The sequence below is a fragment of the Astatotilapia calliptera genome, chromosome 12 (assembly GCF_964374335.1).
Source record: "Astatotilapia calliptera chromosome 12, fAstCal68.1, whole genome shotgun sequence".
Taxonomy (NCBI): Eukaryota; Metazoa; Chordata; class Actinopteri; order Cichliformes; family Cichlidae; genus Astatotilapia; species Astatotilapia calliptera.
In genome coordinates, this window is record NC_137433.1 from 30,984,066 (window position 1) to 31,011,917 (window position 27,852).

The window sequence follows — 27,852 nt, forward strand, 5'->3', positions numbered from 1 at the left end:
TACTCCTTCCATCTTCCCAGCACACTCTCATCACTTGTGAGTATATTTCCATCTCTTTCCTTCAATCATCTTGAACTACTGAAAATCCTTTCCAGCTTGATCTTGATACAAGTCATTGTCTCATTCCTTAGTCTCCAGCCTCATATACAATTTACTACCAGCCTTTTCTTTGGCCACCTCTCTCTTTGCTGTACACCAATCCTCCCATTACTCCTGTCTACATTCCTCATCTTCTCCTTTCCTGTTGTGCACATTTGGGTGAGTGTTGAATATGCCACACTAGTAGCATTCAGAAATTGCTGCAGTATTATGTAATACTTGTGAAAATCTGGGGAATTTGGGAGTCTCGAGGAAACAATTACCCCAGAGCTGCACATCCTTTCCAACTCGATCTTTACCTAACATATAAATACAAGTCCTTTTCTACTTCCTTAAGTATCCAGCCTCAGTTACAACTGACAACAAGCCTTTTCCATTGCCACCTCTCTCTTTGCTGTACACCAATCTTCACAGTACTCCTGTTACATTACTCATCTCCTGCTTTCTTGTCGTGCAGATGTTTAGTAAGTATGGTAAATAAGTTAATGTTAAGCATAGTTGTACATTTTAATTTTCAAGCCACTGCTTAATGAGTTTCGAATGTTACGCTGATGGTTCTCGTGTATGTTGTTACGTGTGACATTTTGAATTATGAATAACCACATACAAGTGGTAATTCGTTTCCGACAGTCCCTAAATGCAGCATTGGTATGATGGAAAAGGCTGGCTTGTTGACTCGCCTGAGCTTTGGTTTCGCTGTAGCTACGGCTGGGAAAGTAGCTAGTCGTTCACTAGTTAATGTCAATAATGTAGCCCTCGTCAAATGTTCTCGTACAAAGAGATGACGGTCTTTAAATGAATTTCGTGCTGTCGGGCAAGTCGTACGCACGCGCGACGTTGTTTGAGTTAACACTGGCTGAAGTTAGAAGATTGTGAAGATAACAACTGAAGTTCCTCCGGAGTGATATGAGTAGCGCTGGGCTGACCAGAGGTAGCCTAGCTTGTGTGGCGAGTTAGCCAGCCGAGTGCGACATGGAAAAAACAATATTTCCAAGTGGCTTTAGGCCATAAATGAATTATTATTTATTCGGACAGCTATCAAGAACCGGTCTTACAAAAACCGAAGCAGAAGTGTCTGGCAGTAGCTTTCCCATCCTGGCTGCACTGCTGGCCTAGGTAACTAGGAGAAAGCTACCTAGCTGCACGTCTGGCCCCTCAACCATAGTAAGTGTTTACACTCGTAAATTGTTCATTGACATGGTTGTACGGTTCACTTTTAAATACTGGAGTTGCTAAATGCATTTATATACTTTATTTGCATGATATCTAAGCTAATATGGGTGCGTGTCTTGGCTGTTAGCGCCAGCTTAATTAAACTAATGAAGCTATAGCTAACGGTAGCACGCAAGATCATGGCCTTGGTGACTTTGTTCTGAAGCCAAGTTTATAAAATATCACTGGATATGCCCAGTCGCACTATCGATTTGTGACTTTGCTACCTGTCACATTTGGGTTAATGTACTACGCGTCCAGAAATTCTGTAGTATCATGTAATCCTAATAAAAGTTAGAGAAATTTAGGAGTCTTGAGGAAACAATTATTGCAGAACCTTGTCTTAAATTATAGGAGATGGTATATGTAGCCAAACCCCCTTTTGCTCAGTGTATTTGCACGTCAGAATTTATTAAAGCTAATGTCATGGGTTTCCTCTTTCTCTCTGGGAAGTATCAAACTGCATTCAAAGTATTTTTCTTTTGCTTACAAACCAGTGTAATTTTAAATTAATCATGTAAGTGGGGAAAAAAATAATTTATCTAGAAAAATGCTGCGCTTTCACTTTTTCTAGTTCCTTTTAATTTGAGCTTTTGTTTTCGGTTAGCTGTTGCAGTTTCTGTAAATGAAACTTTAACAAGCATGTATTGCTTTTTTTTTCTTTCTTGATGTTTTCTGAAATAAATCGTTAGTAGGTAGGTCTAACTGTAGTCAGCCTTGTTTTCCAGTTGCTCTTAAGCAAAATTTTTTTTTGTGTCAACAATAATGAAAATTACAGAATCAATGTCAAAACAAATAAGAATCTATAAATTCTTCCACAAGAAAAAGTTAAACAGAATTTGTGTATAAGGTAGTGTCCACAATTTAAGCAATATGAACCTGAACTTAAAAGTTACTCCTGCTGTTTTTTTTCCCTGTTGTTCAGTTTAATTGCATCCGCTTTGATTCAGTGATGTCAAAAAGTGACGACAAAGGAAAGGGAGTTATTTATACTCCAGCATAGTTCCACTTATTTTGTTATAGCACTAGTCACTTGAGCAGAGCTAATTTCTGTCATTTCTTTGCTGTTAGAAGTTTATTAACAAATTTTATTTTAAATTGAAGATGTTTAGTGTTTTCGTTGTCCAATAAAATAAGCACAGGACTGTGATAATGGCCTATTTATACATCCTATTTAACCCACAATCATAAGCTATTTATAGTAGGTTTTAATTTTGTAAGAAGTACCATAACACTCATAATTCAGCTCTCAATTTGATTAGGGCAAGAGCAGTAGGGGTTTGCGGATTAGCAGCTGTTTGAAAGACGATTTCCTTATGCTGCTTTGTTGTGGCAAAGTGCAAATTGTACTCATTTTAGAGCTTTAATATCTACAGTCTTTACTATTTAAGTGTAAGTAATTGACAAAAAAATGACTTCTACGTGTAAAGGCAGCCATTGGTTGAATTAGATATACAGCTTTTATAATCTTTCTGCCCTGACAATGGTTCCCCTGTACTTCAGCTTTATGCAACACGTTTGATAACAGTTTATGTAAAAGTTCATTCCATGTACCATAATCAGAATATTGAATTTATCACAGAGTGCTTTAAAAAAAGGAGACGAAAAAGAAGAACTCTGTATCATTCTGTATGCTGACATGTCACATTAAACTGATTCTGATTCTGTCTGATATCTTTTTTCCAAGCGAAGAGCCAAAAGAGGTCGTGTCAGTATGCTTATGCTCGTTTAATGAGAAAACAGGACAAAAATTTTCATCAGTGCTTCCAGCCACCATTGGTATTCCTCCCGATTCCTGACTTTGACCTCCTTTGTGTGACTGTCTTTTTAAGCCAAGTTTTAGTAAGATTACCATGTTTAGTGAAAAACGTTGTTTAGTGATAAAATTAATGACGTAAAATCCAAAAATAGTATCTCCTGATTCTTTTAATGATGTCCCCTACATCAGCCATAACATTTTATCATAGTTTATGCCAGTCACTGTGAAACATTATTTCAGAATATCTTTGAAAATTTTCAGGTTTTAGTCAGCGTCACAGATGTCGAATTACTGTCTTTATTAGATTATCAAGTAATATTTTAAAAACTGCTGATTCTGGTCAGTGTTCTCCTTTTGTGCTACTTGTGTGCATCATTTGTTACAGTAGACTATAAAATTTTCCTGTGCCACTGGGTTGGTATGTCTGGGAAAGCTCAGTTGTTGGTTTACGTCATATCTGACCAATTTAAAAACAACAACAACAACATTGGTTTCACTGGTAGTTCTCCTTTCTTAAATATGAAGTCCCTCAGAGGTCTGTACTGGGTTTGTTTTTTTGTTGTGCTACCTGTAGGTCACATTAGTCAAATAGCATTTAGTTTTGCTACCATGCTGATGACAGACAGCTCTTTCTCCCAGTAAAATCCACTGATCCAACTATCCTCAATAACCTTATTTTCTGTCAAATGTTAACAGACTTTTTTTTTTCATTTTATTCTTTTAATGTTTAGATTTTTATGTCAATTTTAAGTTATTTATTACAATGGAATCACACTATCCTAGTCATTCTTTTACGTACACTTTTGTTTGCTTTGTCAGTTTTAATTTATGGTTAAATGGTTTTTATATGCATCTTTTTTATATATATATATATATATATATATATTTTTTTTTAATCTTTTTTTTTATGTTTCTGGGAAACATTTTGTAATGCTGGTTTTGATGGGTTCTATACTAATTAACTTTACTACTATTATTATTACTGAAGGTTGTATGCTGTTGATGGCCTCCCTGCCAGCCATGGACACTGTGACAGACACATGTCCAGTGGCGCACCAAAATGGGACTGCCCATCGGGAATCTGCAGACACAAGACCAGCTGCTGTTGTTCTAAGGCTTCATTTATATCACACCAACCAGGGAGTGGCCGACGGCAGCTTTCTAAGCTACCCACCTGGGGACTATGTAGCTGAAGAGCTGTGCATAGATGCGGCAAAGGCATGCAGTGAGTACTCACGCTGTGCAAGTCTCCATAAAGAACTCCCATTCATGTTTTTTTTTCTGTAACTTGGAGCATAGATCCCAAGATAAGGTTATCAAGAGGCCACAGTAAAACCTAATAACAGAAAAATTGGTAGTTTGTTCGCTCATCTCCATGCTGTGTTTAAACTTTGCCTTTATTGTCTTTAATGATAAGAAAAAATAAAGTTGCTTAGCTTTGTACTGTGTTCTTTTTCTTTTTAAGAGGTAAAATTCATCAACAGTATGGCTTTGCAGAGTGGGACTACACTCACCTGTGCATTGTGCATCTGATGATAAAACAAACACAAATGACATTTTAGACAATCTTATTGACCTTTTTCACTTTTTACTCTATGTATCCTGAGGCATAGTCCTCAGAGCTCCCTCTAAATAAAGCATTCATTTGTTGTTAGTTACCTAATTGAATATAATCCAAGTTTACAGAACATAATGTGCCCTCTCATTCTTTCGTCACTGTAGGTATATCACCACTTTATTGCAGCCTTTTTGGTCTTTTCCGAGAGCAGGATCACTTGTGGTTTTCACCCAACCACATCTTCCAGCTTGATGAGACTGCATCTGAAGATGTGTTTTTCAGAATACGGTAGCATATCTTATTTTGCCTCTGCAATTTCTCTTGTGTCTTTTTGAGATTTAAAATGAAAACGTCTTAATGACTCTCTGCATTTTCTTTCTAACCTGTTTTCACAGGTACTACTTCCCTGGTTGGTATAGTGGTGGGGCATCCAGGGCTTATCGATACGGAGTCACAAAAGGTTCAGAAAGCCCCGTCATTGATGACTTTGTAATGTCGTACCTCTTCTTTCAGGTAAATGCTCTCACCTAAACCCCAAATAGGTTAGAAGTTGATTGTTTATATGTAGGTTAATTTAACAAAAATATTCAAGAGCAGCATTTATTACCAGTAATGTAGACAACGTGTTAAAAAATAGCAGCTTTTATCCTTGAAGTGCAGAGCTATGACTTTGGTAGATTATGAGTTAGGTCACATGTTTAAATGATTTTTTTTTCCTCATTACTCAGGGATACATATAAAGATATGAATAAGAAACTAAGATACTGGTGTATTTTATTCTATTCTCTCTGATCTGGCAACTTCAGTGTATCTCATTATCTCCCTCACACGAAAGAGAGAGATGTGACTGTAGTGTTAGCATTTGTATACAGCAATTTACCCCTCTGCATCTATGAAACCTAACGTGAAAGCAAGTTCCTTACTTGCATTTCACAGATATTTCTCTTCTGTCACTGTCCAGAAATGTAACTGGCATTTAAGGCCTATTAATTAAGTCAGTAATACAAAGAAAAATCCTGTTATTGAAAGGTACAGTTAGGGTACCAGTAAGGATCAATAACAAAACCAGTACCTGCTACTGTATGTTTTTGCTGGAAATTCACAGGTTTATTTAAATATTTAAATATTACTCTGCATTGGGTACTTGCATTTGTTTTGCTTTGTTTAGAATGAAATTGTGTTATATACAGTTCATTTTTTTTAACATTAAACAAATGAAAAATATCTATTTAAGAAAGAAAGTGACAAGTGCAGTAAACTTTATCAGAAGAGTCCTCAAAACTGTACAGCCAGTTAAAACAATTAAAAAAAAGTAATGTATAGTGACCACAATGTAATAGAAATATTTCCAGGGTAGGTGAATGGTTATAGTTTAAGCCTACAATGTGGCTGAAGTTGAACTCTGCATGAATTTAGGATTATGTGGAATTATGGCGATGGAAGTCTGTCGTGGTGGCCCGGCAAAACCCTAAGAGGGAGAGATGAAGTACCACCCAAGAGGTCATTTAAATATGTTAGTGTGTTTGCAGCCGTTAAAGCTATTCTGTATGCTTGCGTTCATTTATAGGATATGTTAAACTCTTTGTGGTCTAGTCAGCTTACAGTCTGTGCTTCTGACAAGAAAGTTGATAATTTGTAAAAGGGCAAGACCAAAATGAGGGGGCATTGTTGAATTTTAGAATTTGCTGTCATTTTAATAAACCCTTTTTTCAGTGTTGGGTGTAATAACAAAAAACTGTTTTATTGAAGACACAATAACAATAGCTTGTAATTGGTGCCCAATGCCATATGTTAAAAAAAAGGGTTGAACGTTATCTTGTAGTTTTGCTCTTGTTTAGTGTTCACACTGGCTTCTTATTACAGTCAAAACAAGAGCTGCAAATATGACGCCAGAGGGCCTCACGGGAAGCTCATTCATTGGTCAGTTGTGGTAAAGAGCCACCCTGCATAATCAGTGTTTGATCCAGTCACTGCAAGCAACCTATGTTGTACCTAACTTTTCTCTAAACTGTTAGGGTCAGAAGGTGACAGAGAAATATTTGTACATAGGGGAAAAAAAAAAAAAAACAAGGCAAAGAGAATGGGAGGAAGAACCTTGACATGAGGCTGTGATCAATAAAAATATAAATTTGAATTAATTTTAAATTTATTGTTGCACATTACTGAACACGGATAGCATTGCCTGCTTTGGATTAACACCATAACTGAGCTTACAAAAAATGAGGCAATTGTTTGTAAGCCTGGTAGTGATTGTATGGTCCATACCCATTTTAAATATCAGTCTTTTGTGTGCTTTAATAGGAGCATATCCTGAGATTGTTGGTTTAATTAAAAACTGTCACACTTGCTTAGAGCTGTGCGATATGACCAAAATCTCATATCCCGATATAAGACATCTAGCGTCCGATAACGATATAAATCACAAAAATGTAACATTTTCTGTAAATTCTGTGAATCTCGGGCAGCTCGACTTGCATGAATTGTTTCCAGCTGGGCGTCGTGTACCTGGAGTCGAGTGTTTTTAACATGCATGAAACGATACATTTTTAGACATAAGTTGTAACGGCCGCCGTTTTCTTTGTGAGTATTTATTACACGTGTGCTGCGGGGAAAAGCCTGTTCTAACGATTGAGGCTAAGCTTTATTTTTTTTAGCACCTGACGGCTCTTTTTTGCTTTTCATCTGTAAATAATCTGCATACTCTTTCACGTGATTCAGTTTATTTTGAAAAGTCTCAACAGGATCTTGAGCTTTATTGTGAAAGGTTTATGTAGAAAATAAACAAGCAGACACGCGATGGTTTTACCGTCGTTAAGGAAACAGGCGCTTGTCTGTCCATAGTGTGGTTATATCAAATATAAGAGAGAGAGAGAACTTTAAGAAATTAATATAGCCACTACAGTGACCAAGTGCCAAAACGATGAAACAAATATTGCCGTAAGCAGTTTATTTTGCGACACCACGAAACAAACTATAGCGTAAAATGAAACGATAGACTGTTTTTATATTGTTCTATCGAACAGCCCTACACTTGGTATACAGAAATTACTTAAGTTGAGTTACGGTAGACTTGAAAATATGGACAGACAGCAGTACACTCACCTGAACGTTAGCAGATACAACTAACAATGATTGGTATTTTTCTCTCATCGCAGTGGAGGAATGACTATCTGAATGGCTTGGTGAAGTTTTCCAACTCCCATGAGACACAAGAAGAGTGCCTTGGTTTGGCTGTACTTGACATGACAAGATCAGCCAAAGAAAAGCAGCTGTCGCCTCTTGATATATATCACTCTATAAGGTACTTAGAGTTGCTTTTATGGGTTTTATCTGTTTCACTGCTACTAATTGATTTCACTCGTGTTGTGCATCAATAATGCTGACTTGCCTTAACAAAAACAGCTGTGAAAGGAATTTGGCAAATTTGCACCAGGTGAACATAATTACTGAGGCACCTATAGACTTAACCTCCTAGGACCTGGTGTTCACATATGTGGACCACACATTTTGGGTTATTTAGACCAAAATACTCAATTTTGCTCTACAGGGGCCTGATATCCACTTACGAGGAAATTATACTGCTACTGTTCTATCGAAATTTTAAACGAATATCCTCATATGTGGCTCTTATTTTTCTTAAAAACAAAAATAAGGTAAAAAAAAAAAAACCCAACAACTGGTAATTCTTTGTTTTTACATTCATCGGGCCCCAATATGCCCAAATATCAAACAGAAATTAAAAATGCATGTCATGGAAGACTTCGGGTCTTAGGAGGTTAAACATACAGGAGCTACTCAGCTATGAAAGTCCATACCATGAAAGTCCATACCATGAAGCTCCTGGCGCAGAGTTTTTGCTGAGGTTTGGAGCTCTGCATTTATGGAGTCAGCAGAGAATCTGTGACTTTTACAGCACCTCAACACTCACTGACCTCACTCTATAGCTTTATGCTGTCTGCCACATTGTGACTGAGTTGTCATGATTTCTGAATGCTTCCACTTTGCAATAATTTTACATAAGGTTGATTATGGAATGTTTAAGAACAAACTTATTGCGATGGTGACATCCTAGTAAAGTACCAAATGGGAATTCAGCGAACTCTTTAGAACCATCTATTTGATTACAAATGTTTGTAAAGGCAGACTGAATGGCTAGATGCTTGATCAAGTGAACATTTTGTGGTCGTCATATTATGTGGTGTTGGCCAAAACCTTTGTCCATTTAGTGTATTTGAACTTGAAACATCAAAGAACAACTCTTTAAATTTGTGTTGCTATCTTTTATTTTATAATTTTGTACAAAATATGTGGAAGCGCAGAGCTTTTTTTTTGTGAGACATTTAAAGGATTCATGATACTTGGCATATCACGCTGACATGAGAATTTACTGAATCTCTTTTAGCTACAAGTCCTTCTTGCCAAAGGACATGCGAGCTCAGATCCAGGACTGCAACTTCTTGACACGTAAACGCATCCGCTTCCGCTTCAAGCGCTTTATCCAGCAGTTTAGCCAGTGTCGGACTACAGTTCGTGACCTTAAGCTTAAGTACCTCATCAGCATGGAGTCTCTGGAGAAGTCCTTCTATACAGAGACCTTCCAGGTCAAGGAGCCATCAGGCGTCCAGCGCATCATCCTGGTGGCAGCAGATACTGGCATACAGTGGTGTCGGGAGTTGAGTAAGGACTCGGAACAGGTTGGTACAATGAGTGCTACTGTGTTAGTGTATATTTTGGAAGATAAAGAAACTGACGTTTCACTGGAACATCTTTTTTGATAGTCCTTGAGGTAACAAACAAGTGTTTAGATTCTGAGAAAAGAGATTTAAACTATCAACTCCACCTAGGTATCAGTCAGTGCAGCACATGCTGCTTTCTTTGTAAAAGGGCCTTAATGCAGCATTGAATTGTTATTGTAGTAATTGTTTCTTTTAAGTTCCTATGTTACACTGTTTTGCCAGGAACTACAGACCTTGTGTGATTTCCCTGATGTCACCAACATCAGCATCAAACAGGCCAACAAAGACGGCACTGCAGAGAGTCGGGTGGTTACCATTAACAAGCAAGATGGCAAGAATCTGGTAATTTCATCTTATAAATCTATTTCTTTGTAGACTCTCACCACAGCCATCACCCAAGTGTCTACTCATGCCTTTTAATATACCGATAAATTCACATTTCTTTGTTGGTTTGTGTGACACAAATAAACGATGTGGTCTGTTATATTTTTCTTGATATTTTAGGAACTGGAATTCCCCAGCCTGCTTGAAGCCCTCTCTTTTGTGTCCCTCGTTGATGGCTACTATCGACTGACCACAGATGCACATCATTACCTTTGTAAAGAAGTGGCTCCCCCTAGGCTGGTTGAGGCCATATCTTCTCATTGCCACGGTCCAATCACGTATGTAAAATATTATATTGTAACATCGACATGTGTAAGAACTTCCCCCTTAAAAAAATCCAGCTTGAATGATGTAAAACACGATGTATTTGATGTTTTATTCATTTATATAGGTGAATAAAATTTCCCACTTGCCTTGTGGGCAGTCTTTATCCTTCAAGCTTGGGTCCTCTACTAGAGGCTTTGGAGCTCTAGTAGAGCTGGACGGCGTCAACGTGTTAGCGAGCTAACCACGCTAACGAGCTAACCGCGCTAACGACATGCAGCCCGGAGGGGCTGCACGGCCTAAAATCCTTTCATTTTCTCAAAACTCGACAGTGCGCCTTATGTATGAATTCTGGTTGTGCTTACTGACCGCGAACCGATTTTATGTGGTACACAGCGCTCAGCAATCTGTCAAAAAATGTTTTAATATGACTTTGCTAAGCTACGGAGCTGCACGGCTTGATGTCGGAGGATTACGGCTACCGGGGAGGAGCCTCGCGGAGTGATACGTACTGTGTGTGTATAAGGACCACAAATGGCACCTGTTCAGAGACGTGGTGCAGCTGTGAAATCTGTCTCTTTGTTATTATGCTCAGCGTCTATTAGTTTACATTTTGACTGCACAATTGTGAGCTTTTTGTTATGCACAAAAACAACATTTTCTTTTTATTTATGGACCATGATTATTTAATAAATGCTGATAATTTATTTTTGAGTAATTTCTTCATGTACATCTACGCTGTATGTAAATAAAAGTGCCCGTGTGACATCTGGGACACAGTGTGACTAAGAACTCTCTTTTTGTTCTTAACTTATGGCTTTAAAAAAAAAATCGAGATATATATCTTATATCGCCATCCAGCTAAAAAATATCGAGATATGAATTTTGGGTCATATCGCCCAGCCCTAATGGCCTTGTTCCTCTGCTTGTCCAGTTGGTTAGTCATCACCAGTTTGTCTGTCTCTATCTGGAATTCCCACAGGATCTTAGTTCGGTTATTCTCAACCACCCTATTTTGACGTTGGGACTTCCAGGCCATACTCTGATTTTCCTGTATACTATGCCAGCCACTTGGTTATGGCGTTCCGTATATGCCCTGCCTGCTAGCATCTTGCAACTTGGTGCAGCAGACTATGGATCTTGTGATCAGGTCTAATTGCTGTGCTGCCACGATTAGTGCCTTTATGTAGTCTTTCAGTCAGCTTTGTCCATCCATTAGTAGATATCAGCTTCCACTTCCATCTGGCGGTGATACATGCTGTGTAGGGTTCTCTCCTTCCATGATGTTTTCTGTTCTTGCTTTGGTTTCTGCTGCCTGAGGTATTCACTAAGCATGTGAGTAGTTGTAGCCATCTTCCAGATGAACTCATGGATGTTTGCTATTTCATGCTTGATCGTGGTTCTGACACTCACTGTTCCTCGCCCACCTTCCCTCCATGCAGGAAACCTTCATGAATAGTAACAAGCTTTCTTGTCTTGATGTCAGTGGCTTCCATCTTCTACTTTGCCCAGCTTATTATCCAAGCAGGGTATCTGATCACCAGCTGGGCGTAGGTATTGATTGCCTAGATCTTGTTCTTCCCGTTCATCCTCAAGACTTGCTTTAAACCTTTGCACATATTTGGCGATTGATGCGACTACACTTCTTCAGCCTGAATGGCATTCAAATGTTGCTGTAGATCCTAGTGGTGTTGATCAATGAATTGATGTCTTGTTTGCTCTTGACATACAGCTTGATGTCATCCATGCAGAGGAGGTGGCTGACGTTTAAACCATTTCGTAGACTATAGCCTGAGTGAGTTAATGTTAATGATCTCACTGAGGACTTTTAGGCCTATGCAGCAGTGGGGACTGTGTGTGTGTATTTAATAAGATTATTTATTTATGTTTAAGTCAAGGCTGTAAGACCTCAAAATTCTTTAAAGCAAGGTTTTGAAGTTCTTCAAAAGTTTTAATGATACACTTCACACCACAGGCTGCTCGAAAGAAAGTGCCTAATGATTCAATTAAAAAGTGGTTATTTTCTGAGTTGTCCTCTATGTGTGAGCAGAATAGTGGTTTACCCCTTGTGTTACTGGCCTTTATGTTTGAGTGATTCATTGGTCAGTGTTAAGTGGCCTAACAAACAAAAAAAACATTCCTCTGAAATTGTTAGATACAAAGACAACACTGTCAATGAGTGAAAAAGCAGCCAATGTTCAAAGAAATCTTTGAAACACTTTCAGAATCTTGGAGACCATTTTCAAAATCTACAAGAAAGTCTGGCTCTTTAGAAACACAATATTCAGAAATAAGGGGTGGCTGCAAGATTTTTGCACAGTACTGTATTTTGTAGATATGGGTGATCAAAGAAGTAAAACCACTTAATATCATCTTATGGGGAACTGTCCTTGTCAGTTTACTTTTTAAATCAGACTGACAGAACAGCCAGTCTCTAAAACAAAAAGGCAAACCTATATATTATTCTTTGTTTCTACAAAAACCGCTCCTCTCCTTTCAGCTCAACAAGTGTTTTCTCAGTTAATTCTTTACATGTATAATCTTTAAACATTACCACTTTCACCAGTCTACAATGTTTCAGAGTCGGTCATTAAACTCAGAGCATATGCAACACTGAGCATGTGTAAGTTTAACACTTGCACATTAGCAAAGCTGTTTCCCAGTCTAGATTTACATTATGCTGTTAATGAGAAAGACAGAGACAAGTGTGTGTGTGTGTGTGTGTGTGTGTGTGTGTGTGTGTGTGTGTGTGTGTGTGTGTGTGTGTGTGTGAGACTATAACAGATGGATGGATAATTTCATGAATATTGATATTTTTGTCATCTTTTTTTTTTTTTAATTTTCTGTCATCGCAGGTTTTTGGCTGATGCTAAATTGTCAGTTTAACAGCAAATGGTAATAATATATTTGCGTGTGTGTGAAAGAGAGTGTGAGATAATTCCTAGATGTTTAAATATGATTATTTCTGCAATTTGAGCCTGCATTATGCTTTTATTGGAAGTGTGTTTGTTTTAGGTTAGACTAAACTAAAACAAACACTTAGGTGTTTTACACTCATAAATAAATATGGGTATTTAAAATGTTTATACTATTGTGTTCCTATTTAATGTTTAGTAATGTGGCCAAAATGTAGACAGATTCCTTTGGCAGTTGGAGTTTATATATCCCACTTGTATTGAATCCCAAATATGATGTCAATAAAGGCTTTCTAACTGGTAATACTGCATTTTCCTCCATCAATTTTATTTTGTTGTTTTTCTTGTAGAATGGAGTTTGCAGTTAATTGGCTTCAGAAGTCTGGAAACAAACGGGGACTGTACATTTTGAGATGTAGCCCGAAAGATTTCAACAAATACTTTTTGACTTTCCCCGTTGAGGTAGGTGACACTCAGTTGTGGTCTTTCATTTCATTTTTTTGTTTGTTTGTTTGTGTGTATTGCCCAAATGTGACACAAGAGTCCATGAGTGGGTTTGGTCTGGCAAATTGGCTGGCTAGATTTTTAGTTTCTAGGTAAGTAACTTTCATACATTCTATATTTATCTTTTAGATTAACTTTTGTCATGTTATCACATTTGTTGTTGAAATGCACCAGTATGTGTTTATTAATACCTACTAATTCTTTCTGGTATTGTATTGTATTATTGTGATGTCTTTCATGATTAAAGGATTCTAGGTTTACATTAAATTCATCATTGAAATGGTTAATTTGGTGTCCTCTTTGCGTTTGCCAGGTGTATGATGCTATAGAACACAAGCACTGCCAGATCACCAGGTCTGCAAGTGGAGAGTTCAACCTCAGTGGAACCAAAAGAAACTTCAGCAGTCTGCAAGAACTGCTCAGCTGCTACCAGAAGGAAACAGTGCGCTCAGACAGCATCATTTTCCAATTCAGCAAGTGCTGCCCTCCTAAATCCAAAGGTAAAACTAACAGAATCTGGATTTGTCCAATTTAGGTGCATGTTAGCAGAGCACAGATGGTAGATATTGCATCAGAAGGATTTTGTGGAGTCTATAAACTCCACAAATTGTGATGAATGGAAAATGTACTGTATCCTGAAAGGATAATGACTCTATCTCTTCGCATTCGTTTATAAGTTAACACATTAGTTCTTTCTAACCAATGGAAATTTAAATAAATTTAACAAATGTATTGGGCAGGGATGGTCAGGGTGGTGCCTGTGATCATTGATGACATTTGTTTTGTTTTGTTTTTTCAATTCAGTACACAACTAGCCTTGGTAGTGTGTGTGAAACTGTATAGTTTGTGATTAGTAGATTCTATTTTGTGACTTGGTGGAGTGTTTCTCCCACTTAAAATGCAACTTTCAGATGAACAGAATCAACGTTCTGGGATTTATTTAGCTGGCCGGTTGAGCATGAATCAAGACATTATATTGGCTTGTTACAAGTTAAGACAAAGGATTCAAAAGAAACATTCAAGTGTTATACTCATTTTAAGTATGTATACTTAAAATGTATACATAAAAAAAAAAAAAAGTATGTAAAGAAAACAATCTTTGGCTCGTCTGTGTTACACGTCAGTAGCGTACACTATATTGTGTATTCGGTAAAAAGTAAAAGTTGCACTGTTTGAGGTGTGCTCGTTGCAGCACAGGTACAACATTAACTATCAAAGGTGACTGTTTTTCATTTCCAGTTTATGTTGCACTGCTTGTGTTTTTAGTACTGTTCGGAGTTTAAATGGCAAGTGTTTGCAGAGATATCACAGTCCACACAAACTAGAGGTGATCATGGGAATCTGCTGGCACCAAAGCAAGCACAATGAGGTTTTTGATGCAGCACCCACTTTCTGACTGACTTCACCGCTTGTAAACTGGTTGGGGAGGACACTTTTTTTTTTCCCTAGTGACTACAAGTTTCCACGAGGTTGCTGGTGTCTAGGCTGTAAATCTTGATTTCATAGTCTTAGCTTTTGCTTCTGTATTTGTCATTAGTTGTGTGCAAAAACCCTAAACTTTATATTTAATGTAGAACAGTTGAAAACAACTTCCCCATGTAAACTATTCTGTTGTATGTTTTTGTGGAGTACCAAATGAAATGTCCATGTCACATTTGCCATGCATTTTGAAAAGCTGTAAATGAGGTTTTGTGTGTTCTTTATTCTGTAAAGGTCACAAAAGTACTAAATTTGATTTTCTAGCAATCTTATACTACAGAAGAAAAATGCACGAAACACAAACTACCAGGCAGGATGACTCAAAGGTGCCTCGGTCTTTGTCTGCTTTCATAATTCTACCACAAGTCTTTTTCCCAGAAACTGATGAAGAAACACAGCATGGAACTTCTCGAGTCTTTGTCATCAGTTCCCGTGCTTCTCTCTCAGTTGGATTGTTACATTTTATTGCAGGATACTTAGTAAATAGTTTCTTAATAATAATACATTTTATTTGAGGGTGCCTTTCTAAAACCCAAGGTCACCTTACAAAGAGAAAAAGACATCAATAAAACAGTAGATTAAAATAGATTCTAATGAATTAAAATACAAAAAAAAAGCAAAATACAACCACAAACAAAATTAAAAAAAAACAACAACAAAAAAACCAAACACGATTTGACAGCAAGTAAAATCTGTATTAAAGCGAGTAAACCAGTTTAAACAAGTAGGTTTTGAGTTGTGACTTGAATAAGGGAAGGGAATCTATATTTCTTAAGGCTGAAGGAGGTGAGTTCCACAGCCGAGGAGCAGAGCGACTGAAAGCTCTGTGCCCCATAGTGATAAGCCGAGCAGAAGGAACAACAAATTGAGTGGCAGATGAAGATCTGAGAGAGCGGGAAACTGTGGTAATATGAAGCAGATCATAGAGAGAAGGAGGGGCAAGGTTATGAATACACCTAAAACGTTAGTGAAAGTATGCAGACCGGGTTATGTAATTAATGTGAGACTGAAATGAGAGAGTACTGTCAAGTATAACACCCAAACTCTTTACCTGCGTGGAAGGAAGGGGGAATTTTCAATATTAATGGAGAAACTGTGAGATTTGGTTAAGGTAGAGGCTGTGCCAACGAGTAAAACTTGAAAGTATGTTTTCTTTTCTTTCCAATAACAGAAAAGTCGTGCCTCCTCGTGTGCAGGAGCAACAAAGGTTCAGAAGTGCCACTGTCCCCATCACTACATCGACACAACATCAGTCAAATGGTGTTTCACAAGATCAGGAAAGAAGATCTGGAATTTGTAAGCTTAGTTTACATGTTCAGAGCGTTTAATATGTCTGTATGCCCTCATTTATCCAGTCATTCTTTACATGAATGTTTCTAATGTTCAGCATTATTATGTTATAGTATTGAATTGCTATACCTTTATAGGATACCCTCCATATTTTCACCAATAAGTTAAATGTGCTGGTGTTATGAGTTTTTATACAATGATGATCTTTCTCTTAGATGGAGAGTCTCGGTCAAGGGACTTTTACGAAGATCTTTAAAGGGGTTCGAAAGGAGCTGAGAGACTATGGAGAGCACCAAACGGAAGTAGTCATGAAAGTGCTGGACCAGGCCCACAGGAACTTCTCTGAGGTCTGTGGCTTTTGTGCATGTTTTGCTTACAGAGGCGTTGATTTTTGTAAATTTGTGTGATTGCCCAGATTTTCTATTATATTTACGTCGGGGGGCATAACAAAGGCTTTGACTAGTACTGGTAGTTAGTTGAATTCATTTTGTGGTGTGCTTTAGATCATCAGCCTAAACACTGGAACTTTACACCACCGCTCTTGAGTCCCTTTACTGGCATATTTTAAGGAACTCTTTAACGGTGGAAATTTCAAGCAGGAGCCATGTGACTTCTTTTCATAAGCTTTTCCTGCTTTATAAAAGCATCATTTGGCTCTATTTTTTTGACTGTTTGCTGGAGAGGGTATCTATTTTTAATTTTTTAATTTTGTTGCCTTGAGTCACTTTTTTTTTTTTTTTTTTTTCTGGTTTTGGGGTTGGTTTTTTTTTTTTTTTAGAAAGGGGCAGAAGTGCATCATTGTAAAGGAAAGACAAAAAAACAAGATAAAACAAGATCACCATTGCATAACAGGATCCGCAAAAATGAATTTTATCTCAATCATCCTGGTTTCATAATCATTGGAAGCCCTAAATTTAATTTGATTATTCATTGCACAGCCTTAGAGTAGGAGGTATTCTTGGAGTAATATTGGAGCTTATCTTAGGTTTTGTTAGACAAATATAGCTAAAACACTGACGTAATATAGTTTTGTTTGGGGGTATTTTTTCCATCAGCAAACAAATATATATTTTCTTTTTTTTTTTTCTTGTCCTGCAGTCGTTCTTTGAAGCCGCCAGCATGATGAGCCAGTTGTCTCACGTACACCTTATTCTAAACTACGGCGTTTGTGTCTGTGGAGAAGAGAGTAAGTTGTCTCAGTACCTATTTATTTGGCAAACAATTTGAGCCATGTCATTAAGCCTAATGTGCCAACTATGCACCATGCTTTACCACAATCTTGACCGGCTGAACTTGGCTGTTCATACATCCTTGAGAAAGGTAGTCCCAGAAATCCATATGCAACGGGGTCAGTCGCCAAAATTCCCACATCTTACACATGATCTTGTCGTTCGACTTTAACGTTAATACTAATTAGTACTTACAACCAAGTACTGATTAGTAGTACTAGTAATACTAATACAGAACTTTTTAATGCCAAAACCCGTTTTTGCTGAGCTAAGAAATCAGTAAATATTTCAATGTAAACTAAGGTTTTGTTGGTTGTGTAAATCTTCAAGAGTCAACATGTTTATTTAACAGCCAGAAGTCCACTGTGAAGGTTTTAAGTGAAAGTGTTTGTGGGGAGTACATTTGGACCTGGTTGGACTTTGGGCTAAAGGAAAGCTACCCTCATAGCTTTCATAAGCTATGACATCATTAAACACTTGACCAGTGGCTTTATGGTGTCAATCGCCAGCTGTTTCTGAGTACAGCATGATGGTCATTTTCTAAATGATGGTCGTTTAGAAAATGTTAACAAGCCGCTGCCGTATGACTGCAATGTCGCTGAGTTTTTAAACCAGATCTGTTTACTTGTTATGTTAAGATGACGACTGGAAAAAAGATTGAGGCTTTAAGACGAGGACACACTGACTGATAAGTGACAGCCACTCTTTATATATACTCAGTGGGCATATATTAAAAACATGTATCTAAACTGATTGTAATGTAAAACCGAGCTGTAGCCCATCTGAGATTCTGTTAGAAACATTCAGTTCCTGAATTTGGTTTTTGTAATAAATCTATAAATCGCTGTACTGTACAAACCATAATTCCCACATCTTTAAGTCATTGTATTTATTTTTTTTAAAAACTTCTTTCCAGACATCATGGTTCAGGAGTATGTGAAATTCGGCTCACTGGACACCTACTTGAAGAAAAACAAGAACTCTATTAACCTTCTGTGGAAGCTTGAAGTGGCGAAGCAGCTGGCCTGGGCCATGAACTTCCTGGTATGAAAATATGTGCCGCTTCATTTTAGGTCATGTCATTGCTAAAATATTGATAAATATAGATTTCTTTGTTGCTTACAGCTGTTTAGTACTGAAAACATTTTTTTTTTAAAAGAAGTGAAACTTTAAAACTAAAGTACATTATAAAAATAAATGTAAGAACATAGGAAGTGTTTTGTTAATAAGAAAGTGTGATAGCTTCTCTTTTCTGTTCCTGTAGGAAGAAAAACATCTTGTTCATGGGAATGTGTGTGCAAAAAATGTTCTCCTGATCAGAGAAGAGGATCGGAGGGCTGGGAACCCACCTTTCATCAAACTAAGTGATCCTGGTATCAGCATCACTGTCCTGCCCAAAGAAAGTGAGTTTGTCCGTTGTGTCGAAGATCAGCAGGGGGCAGTAGATAGCTAGTTAATATATTAATGTAACTGCAGTGAGCTTTATTACTTTTTTGTTACAAAAACAGAGCTAAAATGAGTTATTTGCTGTCTTGTTCTGCAAGCATTTGGTAAGTGAAGAGCTAAAAGTGGAAGGTCAAATGTTTTTGTCTGTAATCAGTTCTCATTGAGAGGATCCCTTGGGTGCCCCCTGAATGTATTGAGGACCCTGCCAAACTGAGTCTGGCTGCTGACAAGTGGAGTTTTGGCACTACACTGTGGGAAATCTGCAGTGGTGGTGATAAACCTTTAGCAACACTAGACAACTCCAAGGTAAAGCTGAGTGGCAACATGTAAAACATATATTCATATATATATATTGTTTCCATATAAATGCATGCTAATTGAAGAGTTGCTTTAAGTCACTCCATCTGCATCTGCACACCGGCATTAATCCCCAATTTTCTGTCCTAGAAAACCCTGTTTTACATGGATCACCACCAGCTTCCTGCACCAAAGTGGACTGAACTGGCTAATCTGATTTCTAGCTGCATGGACTATGAGCCCACATTCAGGCCTACGTTTCGTGCCGTTATCCGTGACCTCCACAGCCTCTTCACACCAGGTTGGTAGACGCCTCAAAAACTAAACTGAAGTTGTAAAAACATAACCAGAAACATGAATGTAGTATCTTCTGGGTCACAACATTTAAAAAAAATAATGTGGAAGTGCCTTAAATCTGGATTCTAGCTGAAGGCCACCAGATGGATATAGCTGTGGATGCAAAAAATAAAACAAACTTCCGGTTTCATAGAAGTGGGTCATATTGAATGCAAAATTAAGTCTCTTTTTAAATCTTGGTCATCCGTAGTATTTACCCTGGGGTCGGTCTGCCTGCAGTTTCACTGTCAGACTCACCCCTCCACTTCACAGCTGGTTTTTACATGATCCTGATGACAAAAAAAGAGATTTCACAAGTGTCCATTATCCCTCAACTATGATTCATGCCTGGGGAGGCCAGACAAGTCCAATGTCTTTTCCATCCAGACACAAGAGTTTTCTCCTTTCTTTCTTTCTTCCCAGACTATGAGTTGATCGTGGACAGTGACATCCTGCCAAATAGGACAGTGGGCTCTGCGTGGGCATCTGGTGGGTTTGACAATCAGGATCCAGCTCAGTTTGAAGAGAGACACCTCATATTCTTACAGCAGCTGGGCAAGGTATGATAAATGTGGAGGTTGAGGTATTTTTGAACAAAATGTGCATTCAAAAAGGATACAGTACAATTAAAAATCAAACTATGAATAAACAACGACGGCTCAATTATTTGTTCTTCTGTTCAAGGGAAACTTTGGCAGTGTGGAGATGTGTCGATATGACCCACTGCAGGACAACACCGGAGAGGTCGTGGCCGTGAAGAAACTTCAGCACAGCACCGCAGAGCACATGCGAGACTTCGAGCGGGAGATCGAGATCCTAAAATCTCTTCAGCATGAGAACATCGTCAAGTACAAGGGTGTTTGCTACAGTGCAGGTACTTTTGATCAACGTCTCTGTAGCTTGGTTTTTCTCTTACAGAAACAAAGTAAGCAGGCTGTTTTACATTTTCATTAACTAAATGCATGGTACAAACATTTTCTACTTTTTTATCTTATGTGGGAATGGAAAAAAATAATTCTACATACATATTTCGTAGTATCCTCCCCCCAGTGTGGCTTCATTATGTCCTCCTACAATTCGGTTACAGATGAGCATTTTGTATTTTGGAAATTTTCCTTCCTTCAGGTCGACGAAACCTCCGTCTCATCATGGAATATCTTCCCTTTGGAAGTCTGCGAGATTACCTCATAAAAAACCGAGAGCGAATCGAGCATCAGAAGCTTGTCCATTACACTTCTCAGATCTGCAAGGTACTGCAGACATGGCCAGTTTGTCCCTTGTTTGTTCGTTTTTCTGACCAGTTAAACTAGTGATAAAATATAATTGTTTGTTTTTGTTACATCTTTACATAGGGTATGGAGTACCTATCAAGTAAGCGGTATATCCATAGAGACTTGGCAACACGAAATATCCTAGTGGAGAGCGAACTCAGAGTAAAAATCGGGGATTTCGGCCTCACCAAAGTCCTGCCTCAGGACAAAGATTACTACATGGTGAAGGATCCTGGAGAGAGCCCCATATTCTGGTCAGAATATGTTTGTTTTTTAGAATTTAACTGTGATCCTCTTCTCTATTTTTAGTTTAGTATAGCCTTATAAATTAACTTCAGAGAAATCTGGTGACTTGGTGTGCTGCTTCACAGGTATGCCCCCGAGTCTTTGACTGAAAGCAAGTTCTCTGTGGCGTCGGATGTCTGGAGCTTTGGAGTTGTACTTTATGAGCTCTTCACCCACAGTGACAAGAACTGCAGTCCTCCTGCAGTAAGTAATACATCATACATACAGTGCATTTCAAGTTTTTATGTGTGTATAGAAAGAAAAAAGAAAGTAACTTTAGAGTTTTAAGAGCACATCTCTGTGTGCATTACCAAAATCCACTCATTGCACCCTGACATCTAACAAACAGATCAACATTCCATTTTTAGCAGGCAGTATTGCCTTTTGTCTTTTGGGCATTGCACCATAGTGGTTTTTTTATTCTAGTTAATAGTGGAGTAGTGTTCTGACCTGACTCACACCTGGACAATCCTTGAGTCACACCCTTCAGGTTAACTTCATAGCTTGTAGGAACATCGGTTAAAAAAGGTTCTCATGTTGAAAAAGGAGTGTGTGGAAATCGCCTCAAAATCTTTGTGAATTCAGATTTTCTTTCAGACCTAACAGAAATGAGCTAGTCTGCTGTTTTGAAGTAACAGGTACAACACAATACATAAGATGGTGTTCAGAACGCACACATATCAGATATGTATTTTGTTTTTTTAATTTTACACCTGACCAAACTAAACATTAGTTTTCAAGGAGTTTTCATATGCCTGGAAAACATTATATTGGCTTGTTACAAGTTAAGACAAAGGATTCAAAAGAAACATTCAAGTGTTATACTCATTTTAAGTATGTATACTTAAAATGTATACATAAAAAAAAAAAAAAAAAAAAAAAAAGTATGTAAAGAAAACAATCTTTGGCTCGTCTGTGTTACACGTCAGTAGCGTACACTATATTGTGTATTCGGTAAAAAGTAAAAGTTGCACTGTTTGAGGTGTGCTCATTGCAGCACAGGTACAACATTAACTATCAAAGGTGACTGTTTTTCATTTCCAGTTTATGTTGCACTGCTTGTGTTTTTAGTACTGTTCGGAGTTTAAATGGCAAGTGTTTGCAGAGATATCACAGTCCACACAAACTAGAGGTGATCATGGGAATCTGCTGGCACCAAAGCAAGCACAATGAGGTTTTTGATGCAGCACCCACTTTCTGACTGACTTCACCACTTGTAAACTGGTTGGGGAGGACACTTTTTTTTTTTTTCCCTAGTGACTACAAGTTTCCACGAGGTTGCTGGTGTCTAGGCTGTAAATCTTGATTTCATAGTCTTAGCTTTTGCTTCTGTATTTGTCATTAGTTGTGTGCAAAAACCCTAAACTTTATATTTAATGTAGAACAGTTGAAAACAACTTCCCCATGTAAACTATTCTGTTGTATGTTTTTGTGGAGTACCAAATGAAATGTCCATGTCACATTTGCCATGCATTTTGAAAAGCTGTAAATGAGGTTTTGTGTGTTCTTTATTCTGTAAAGGTCACAAAAGTACTAAATTTGATTTTCTAGCAATCTTATACTACAGAAGAAAAATGCACGAAACACAAACTACCAGGCAGGATGACTCAAAGGTGCCTCGGTCTTTGTCTGCTTTCATAATTCTACCACAAGTCTTTTTCCCAGAAACTGATGAAGAAACACAGCATGGAACTTCTCGAGTCTTTGTCATCAGTTCCCGTGCTTCTCTCTCAGTTGGATTGTTACATTTTATTGCAGGATACTTAGTAAATAGTTTCTTAATAATAATACATTTTATTTGAGGGTGCCTTTCTAAAACCCAAGGTCACCTTACAAAGAGAAAAAGACGTCAATAAAACAGTAGATTAAAATAGATTCTAATGAATTAAAATACAAAAAAAAAGCAAAATACAACCACAAACAAAATTTTAAAAAAACAACAACCAAAAAACCAAACACGATTTGACAGCAAGTAAAATCTGTATTAAAGCGAGTAAACCAGTTTAAACAAGTAGGTTTTGAGTTGTGACTTGAATTGCACCATAGTGGTTTTTTTATTCTAGTTAATAGTGGAGTAGTGTTGTGACCTGACTCACACCTGGACAATCCTTGAGTCACACCCTTCAGGTTAACTTCATAGCTTGTAGGAACATCGGTTAAAAAAGGTTCTCATGTTGAAAAAGGAGTGTGTGGAAATTGCCTCAAAATCTTTGTGAATTCAGATTTTCTTTCAGACCTAACAGAAATGAGCTAGTCTGCTGTTTTGAAGTAACAGGTACAACACAATACATAAGATGGTGTTCAGAACGCACACATATCAGATATGTATTTTGTTTTTTTAATTTTACACCTGACCAAACTAAACATTAGTTTTCAAGGAGTTTTCATATGCCTGGAAAAATGGAGCAATCATATTTAATCCCCTTCATAAATGCATAGGGCAGAGTTTCAGGTTTATATCTGTGTTTAAATAAAGTTTTCGTTTAAAAGTAATTTCTAATCATTCATGGAGGTTTGTTTTCTTTTATGCCAATATATATTCCAAGTGAAGCCCTAGTAAGCTATATAAGAGTTACTACTAGTAGGTGTCCAAGGGGGAAAGAGTATGCTGATAGTGGCCCCGTCAACAATCTGAAACAGATTGGAAGACATTTTGTTTAAAAAATGCAAAAATTAACCCCATCAAGAGGTCTTTTTCTCTCCACCTATACAGCAAAAAAACCCCAAACAAAATAAAACAAACTGGAACACATGCTGTTAGTTTTAATCCATCAGTTATTGAGTTAACTAGTTAGCTTGTTTATGATAGTGAGTAGTGAGTGAGTATATTACTGTCTAAACTTGGTTATTTTGATATCCAGCTTGAGTGAAATAAAATGAACTCAGTTAATTCCTTTAATCTATTAAGACAGAGCATTTTTACAATAGCATTTAGTCATCGCCAAAGGCTCATTGTGAGCCAGGAAATCCCTTCAAACACAAAAATGCTAAATAAATTTGAAGGAACCCCCTCCAACTGAACAACTGAACAAATACGTCTTCACAGACCTGTCAGCATGTGTCTTTTGGAGAATGCATGCCTTTAACATCATGCAGTGATTCATACTCTGTAAAAAAAACAAAAAATCATAACATTTGAACCCTGACAACAACTGAAAGGTTATCTGACTGCTCCAGGAAAAAAAGAGGCTCTTTTTCAAATCAAATCAATTTATTTATATAGCACCTTTCACAGGATAAAAACCACAAAGTGCTTCACAGTAATATAAAAACAGAAATACATAAAATACATCAATAATCAAACATACAGCACAAATCTAATTAAAAGCCAATCTAAATAAATGAGTCTTAAGCTGCTTTTTAAAAGAATAAATGCAATCAAGGCAACGTAATAATGGAGGGAGAGCATTCCACAACCTGGAGGCCACTGCTCTAAAAGATCTATCACCTCTGGTCTTAAAACGAGTTCGTGGGACTACCAACAGCCTTTGATTAGATGATCTCAGGCTGCGAGAGGGAGCGTGGGGTTCTAAAAGATCAGAAATGTAGGCAGGGGCATCACAATTCAAAGCTTTAAAAGTCAGCACCAAGATTTTAAAATGAATTCTAAAATGTACTGGGAGCCAGTGTAATGAACTGGCTCCCAGTTTTTCGTGTCTTAGTTAAAAGCTTTGCAGCAGCATTCTTTTTGTTTCTCCCTCCCTCACCTGAAGCATCGCTGAGTCGAGGTGTGCACATAAATGCACTTTCCAGGTAGAGCGTCTGTTTCCAGAGAGCCCGAGATAGGATTCTTTTTTTCTTGGGGGGGGGGGGGGACATTATTTTATTAAAATTAATCATTAAAATTATTAGACGTTTAAGTGTATTTTTTATATTTTAGTTATACTTTGTTGATTCACTAAGTGACTTTATATTTTGTAAAGGAGAGGCTGGTTCCAGTCATGCCTAGTCTTAGATTAGATTTCAGTTTGCTTTATCTGTAAGGATATTCTTGCGCTTTCTCAAGAGCTTAAGTTTTATTTAGCTTAAGTCATATGGTGAAAGCCAAGCTATTTGAAACATTTTTTCCTCTCCTCCTGCTCAGGTTTTCATGGCCATGATGGGGAATGACAAGCAAGGACAGCTGATTGTCTATCACCTCATTGAGCTCCTCAAATCAGGCAGCAGGCTGCCTCAACCCCTGGGATGTCCTACAGAGGTATCATCGTGCTCTGCTGTTTGTTCTTTTGTTTTGGGGTTGTTTGTTTTTCTTGTCAAGTTATCAGCCCTAACAAATTTCGACCAGAACATAGACAAACTGATTGGACGGCTTTATTCCCAAGTAGTTGCTTAGTTACAAATCAAGCAATTGTATCTTTAAATTGAAGTCATGCTTTTCTCTGCCACTCTATTAGGTACTCCCTGCCTAGTACTGGGTTGTATGCCCTTTTGCCTTCGTGGTTGGCCTAATTCTTACAGTAAACTCACAGTCATGTTAGGGGAATGAGTTTGACATCATTAGAACTCTGTAACGTGGTCTTATCATGCTCTGAGCTACTATTACAAAATGGGTACTAGAGCAGGGCGATATGACCAAAAATATTTATCACGATATACATTTGAAAATTTGTGATAAGGATATAACTGACGATATAATTGACACTAGACAAAATACTTTACAACTCCACAACTTTATTAGTGCAAAAAACCCCATCAATGTATTTTCACTTAAACAAGTAGCTGTTTTTTATGTGCATTAAAGTTATATAAAAATGTAACAGTGCAAATTCCTTGCTGACAATCTAACCAAAAGGCATTTCCAGTGGAAACTGGCCGGCATATCCTCAGCATAACCATGTATAATATCCACAAAACTTAAAAAGAGGTTATACACACACACAATACGGTAATATTATGTTGAAGCACAGTACGTATCACTCCCCGAGGCTCCTGCCGTAATGCTCCGACAATCCATCAAGCGGTGCGGCTTCGTAGCTTAGCAAAGTCGTACTAAAACATTTGACAGATTTTCGAGCGCCGTCTAACACATAAAATCGTTTCGAGGTCAGTAAACACAACCAGAATTCATACATAAGGCACACAGGATTATAAGGGGCACTGTCGTATTTTCCAAACAACACGGTAATAACGACGACCGGCTAGCATGCGCTACCAAAAATAGTGCTTTGTTGTGTATCTGACGGACGAAAGCTAAACCAGTTCCACACCACTGAAGTTGCAGCACTTTTACAAACCACTTCTGGTTCATCCGTTTCATTCAACAATCCACTTTCGCTCTTCTCATTCTGCGTCACCGCCATGTGCGTATGTAAACATAGGCACTGCGCATGCGCGTTTTACCCATATTCTATCACGATATTTCATTTTCCTATCGTTGCCCAAAATTACACCGGTATTACCGTGAACGGTATGATATAGCCCAGCCCTAATGGGTACACTGTGGTTGTGGCTGTGAATGTTATAACTTGAGTACAAAGCAGCATAGGAGTTTGAAATTGATCCCATAGATGTGCCTACTAGGAGGCTGAGGGAAGCACTGATGACTACCAGTGGTTTCTGCAGGTGTGTGACAATCCCAGCCTGTCTGGCATCAACAGCTGTGCCACATTCACAGTCACTTAAATCATCTTTTTCCCCATTCTAAGTTCAGTTTGAGCTTCAACAAGTTGCCCATTGAGAATAGTTTAGACATTCAAGAGTTTTGTTGTTAGTCATCAGGAAAATCAACAGAAATCCTTCTGAGGATTGTTATGACTCCGTTTCCATATCAGGAATCAAATCACTACCAGTAGTTTTTTGTTTGTTTGTTTGTTTATTTGTTCGTGTCCTACTCTTTTTCAGATACATGAAATCATGGAGGAGTGCTGGGACAAAGACCCTGGTTTGCGCCCTTCTTTCAAGGAGCTGGCCCTGCGCATCGACCTGTTCAGGGACAGTAAAGCGTTTTAAATTCACCCAAAGTGCCCTGCTCCTCTTCACCCGAGATGCTCTTAATGTTATTGCCCTACTTGTGGCAAAGGGACAAAGCCCAAAGTGAGGTCCTTCTCCTGATGGATCCCAGCATGTGGCAGAGCAGCTTGCAAATGGAAAAGTTGAGCCTGCTTATAAACTAGTGCCTTTTAAGCAAGGTGCCCCATGTTGGCCCACAGCACAGTGGAAATGGAGGAGGAGCTTGGACGGTTTGAAAGTGGAAGGTGATGTTCCTGAATTCTGAATCTGTTTGGTCAAATTTGTAACAGAAAAGTTTTGAGGTGTTAGACTGTGAGTAGACTGTTGCCAGGCCTAAAGCTACAGATGCTTGTGGCGAACAAGTTTTGTGTGCAAGCGTCTGTTTGTGTGAGAGTGAGTGCCTGTTGTGTCTATACAAACAGCTAGCAGGGCTAGCTCTTGCCATTTCTTGTCCTTGTCCAACCAGAGAAATAGACAAAAGCTGTTTTTCTATCTATGTTTGTATATACCTACAGTATATTTGTGTATATATGTCCAGTAAAATTTTATAATTTTGTAAAATTAAACTAAATATTATATTTGAACTGCCATGTTATTGTAAATGAAGTATGTGCAAAAATTACTTTAAGAATTGTTTTGTTTGCAATGTAAGAGGTTGTGTGAAAATTAAACGGTATAATTCAACTGTGTATATGTTACGCAGATTTTTTTTGTGTTCAGTTCCTTTTAACGCCATTTTTCAGCATAAAGTATCGTGCTGTTAATAGGGCCAGTTATTGGATAGTGACAAATGAGAACCTTCCAAGCAACAGCAAAAAATAAATGACTGAAGATTCACA

At 37.9% G+C, this 27,852-nt stretch overlaps 1 protein-coding gene across 3 annotated transcripts; it reads left to right on the plus strand.

Annotated features, from left to right (window-relative positions):
- Window positions 1-541: 541 nt before the first annotated feature.
- Window positions 542-27,702, plus strand: jak2b (Janus kinase 2b). 3 transcript variants are annotated; one of them, XM_026186865.2, is made up of 25 exons: window positions 769-1,030; window positions 1,135-1,263; window positions 4,059-4,295; window positions 4,793-4,916; window positions 5,024-5,141; window positions 7,784-7,929; window positions 9,031-9,322; window positions 9,587-9,706; window positions 9,869-10,026; window positions 13,278-13,389; window positions 13,745-13,931; window positions 16,082-16,206; window positions 16,416-16,547; window positions 17,299-17,386; window positions 18,346-18,473; window positions 18,694-18,832; window positions 19,030-19,181; window positions 19,323-19,473; window positions 19,932-20,068; window positions 20,193-20,382; window positions 20,634-20,758; window positions 20,861-21,033; window positions 21,151-21,268; window positions 25,149-25,262; window positions 26,906-27,702. In XM_026186865.2, exons 3-25 carry the CDS (start codon window positions 4,064-4,066, stop codon window positions 27,011-27,013), a joined length of 3,369 nt encoding a protein of 1,122 aa, XP_026042650.1. In that variant the 5' UTR covers window positions 769-1,030; window positions 1,135-1,263; window positions 4,059-4,063; the 3' UTR covers window positions 27,014-27,702. The 3 variants fall into 3 exon arrangements, with proteins under 3 accessions (XP_026042646.1, XP_026042650.1, XP_026042647.1); XM_026186861.2 differs by lacking the exons at window positions 769-1,030; window positions 1,135-1,263 and adding an exon at window positions 542-563; XM_026186862.2 differs by having other exon boundaries at window positions 769-1,263.
- Window positions 27,703-27,852: the final 150 nt, after the last annotated feature.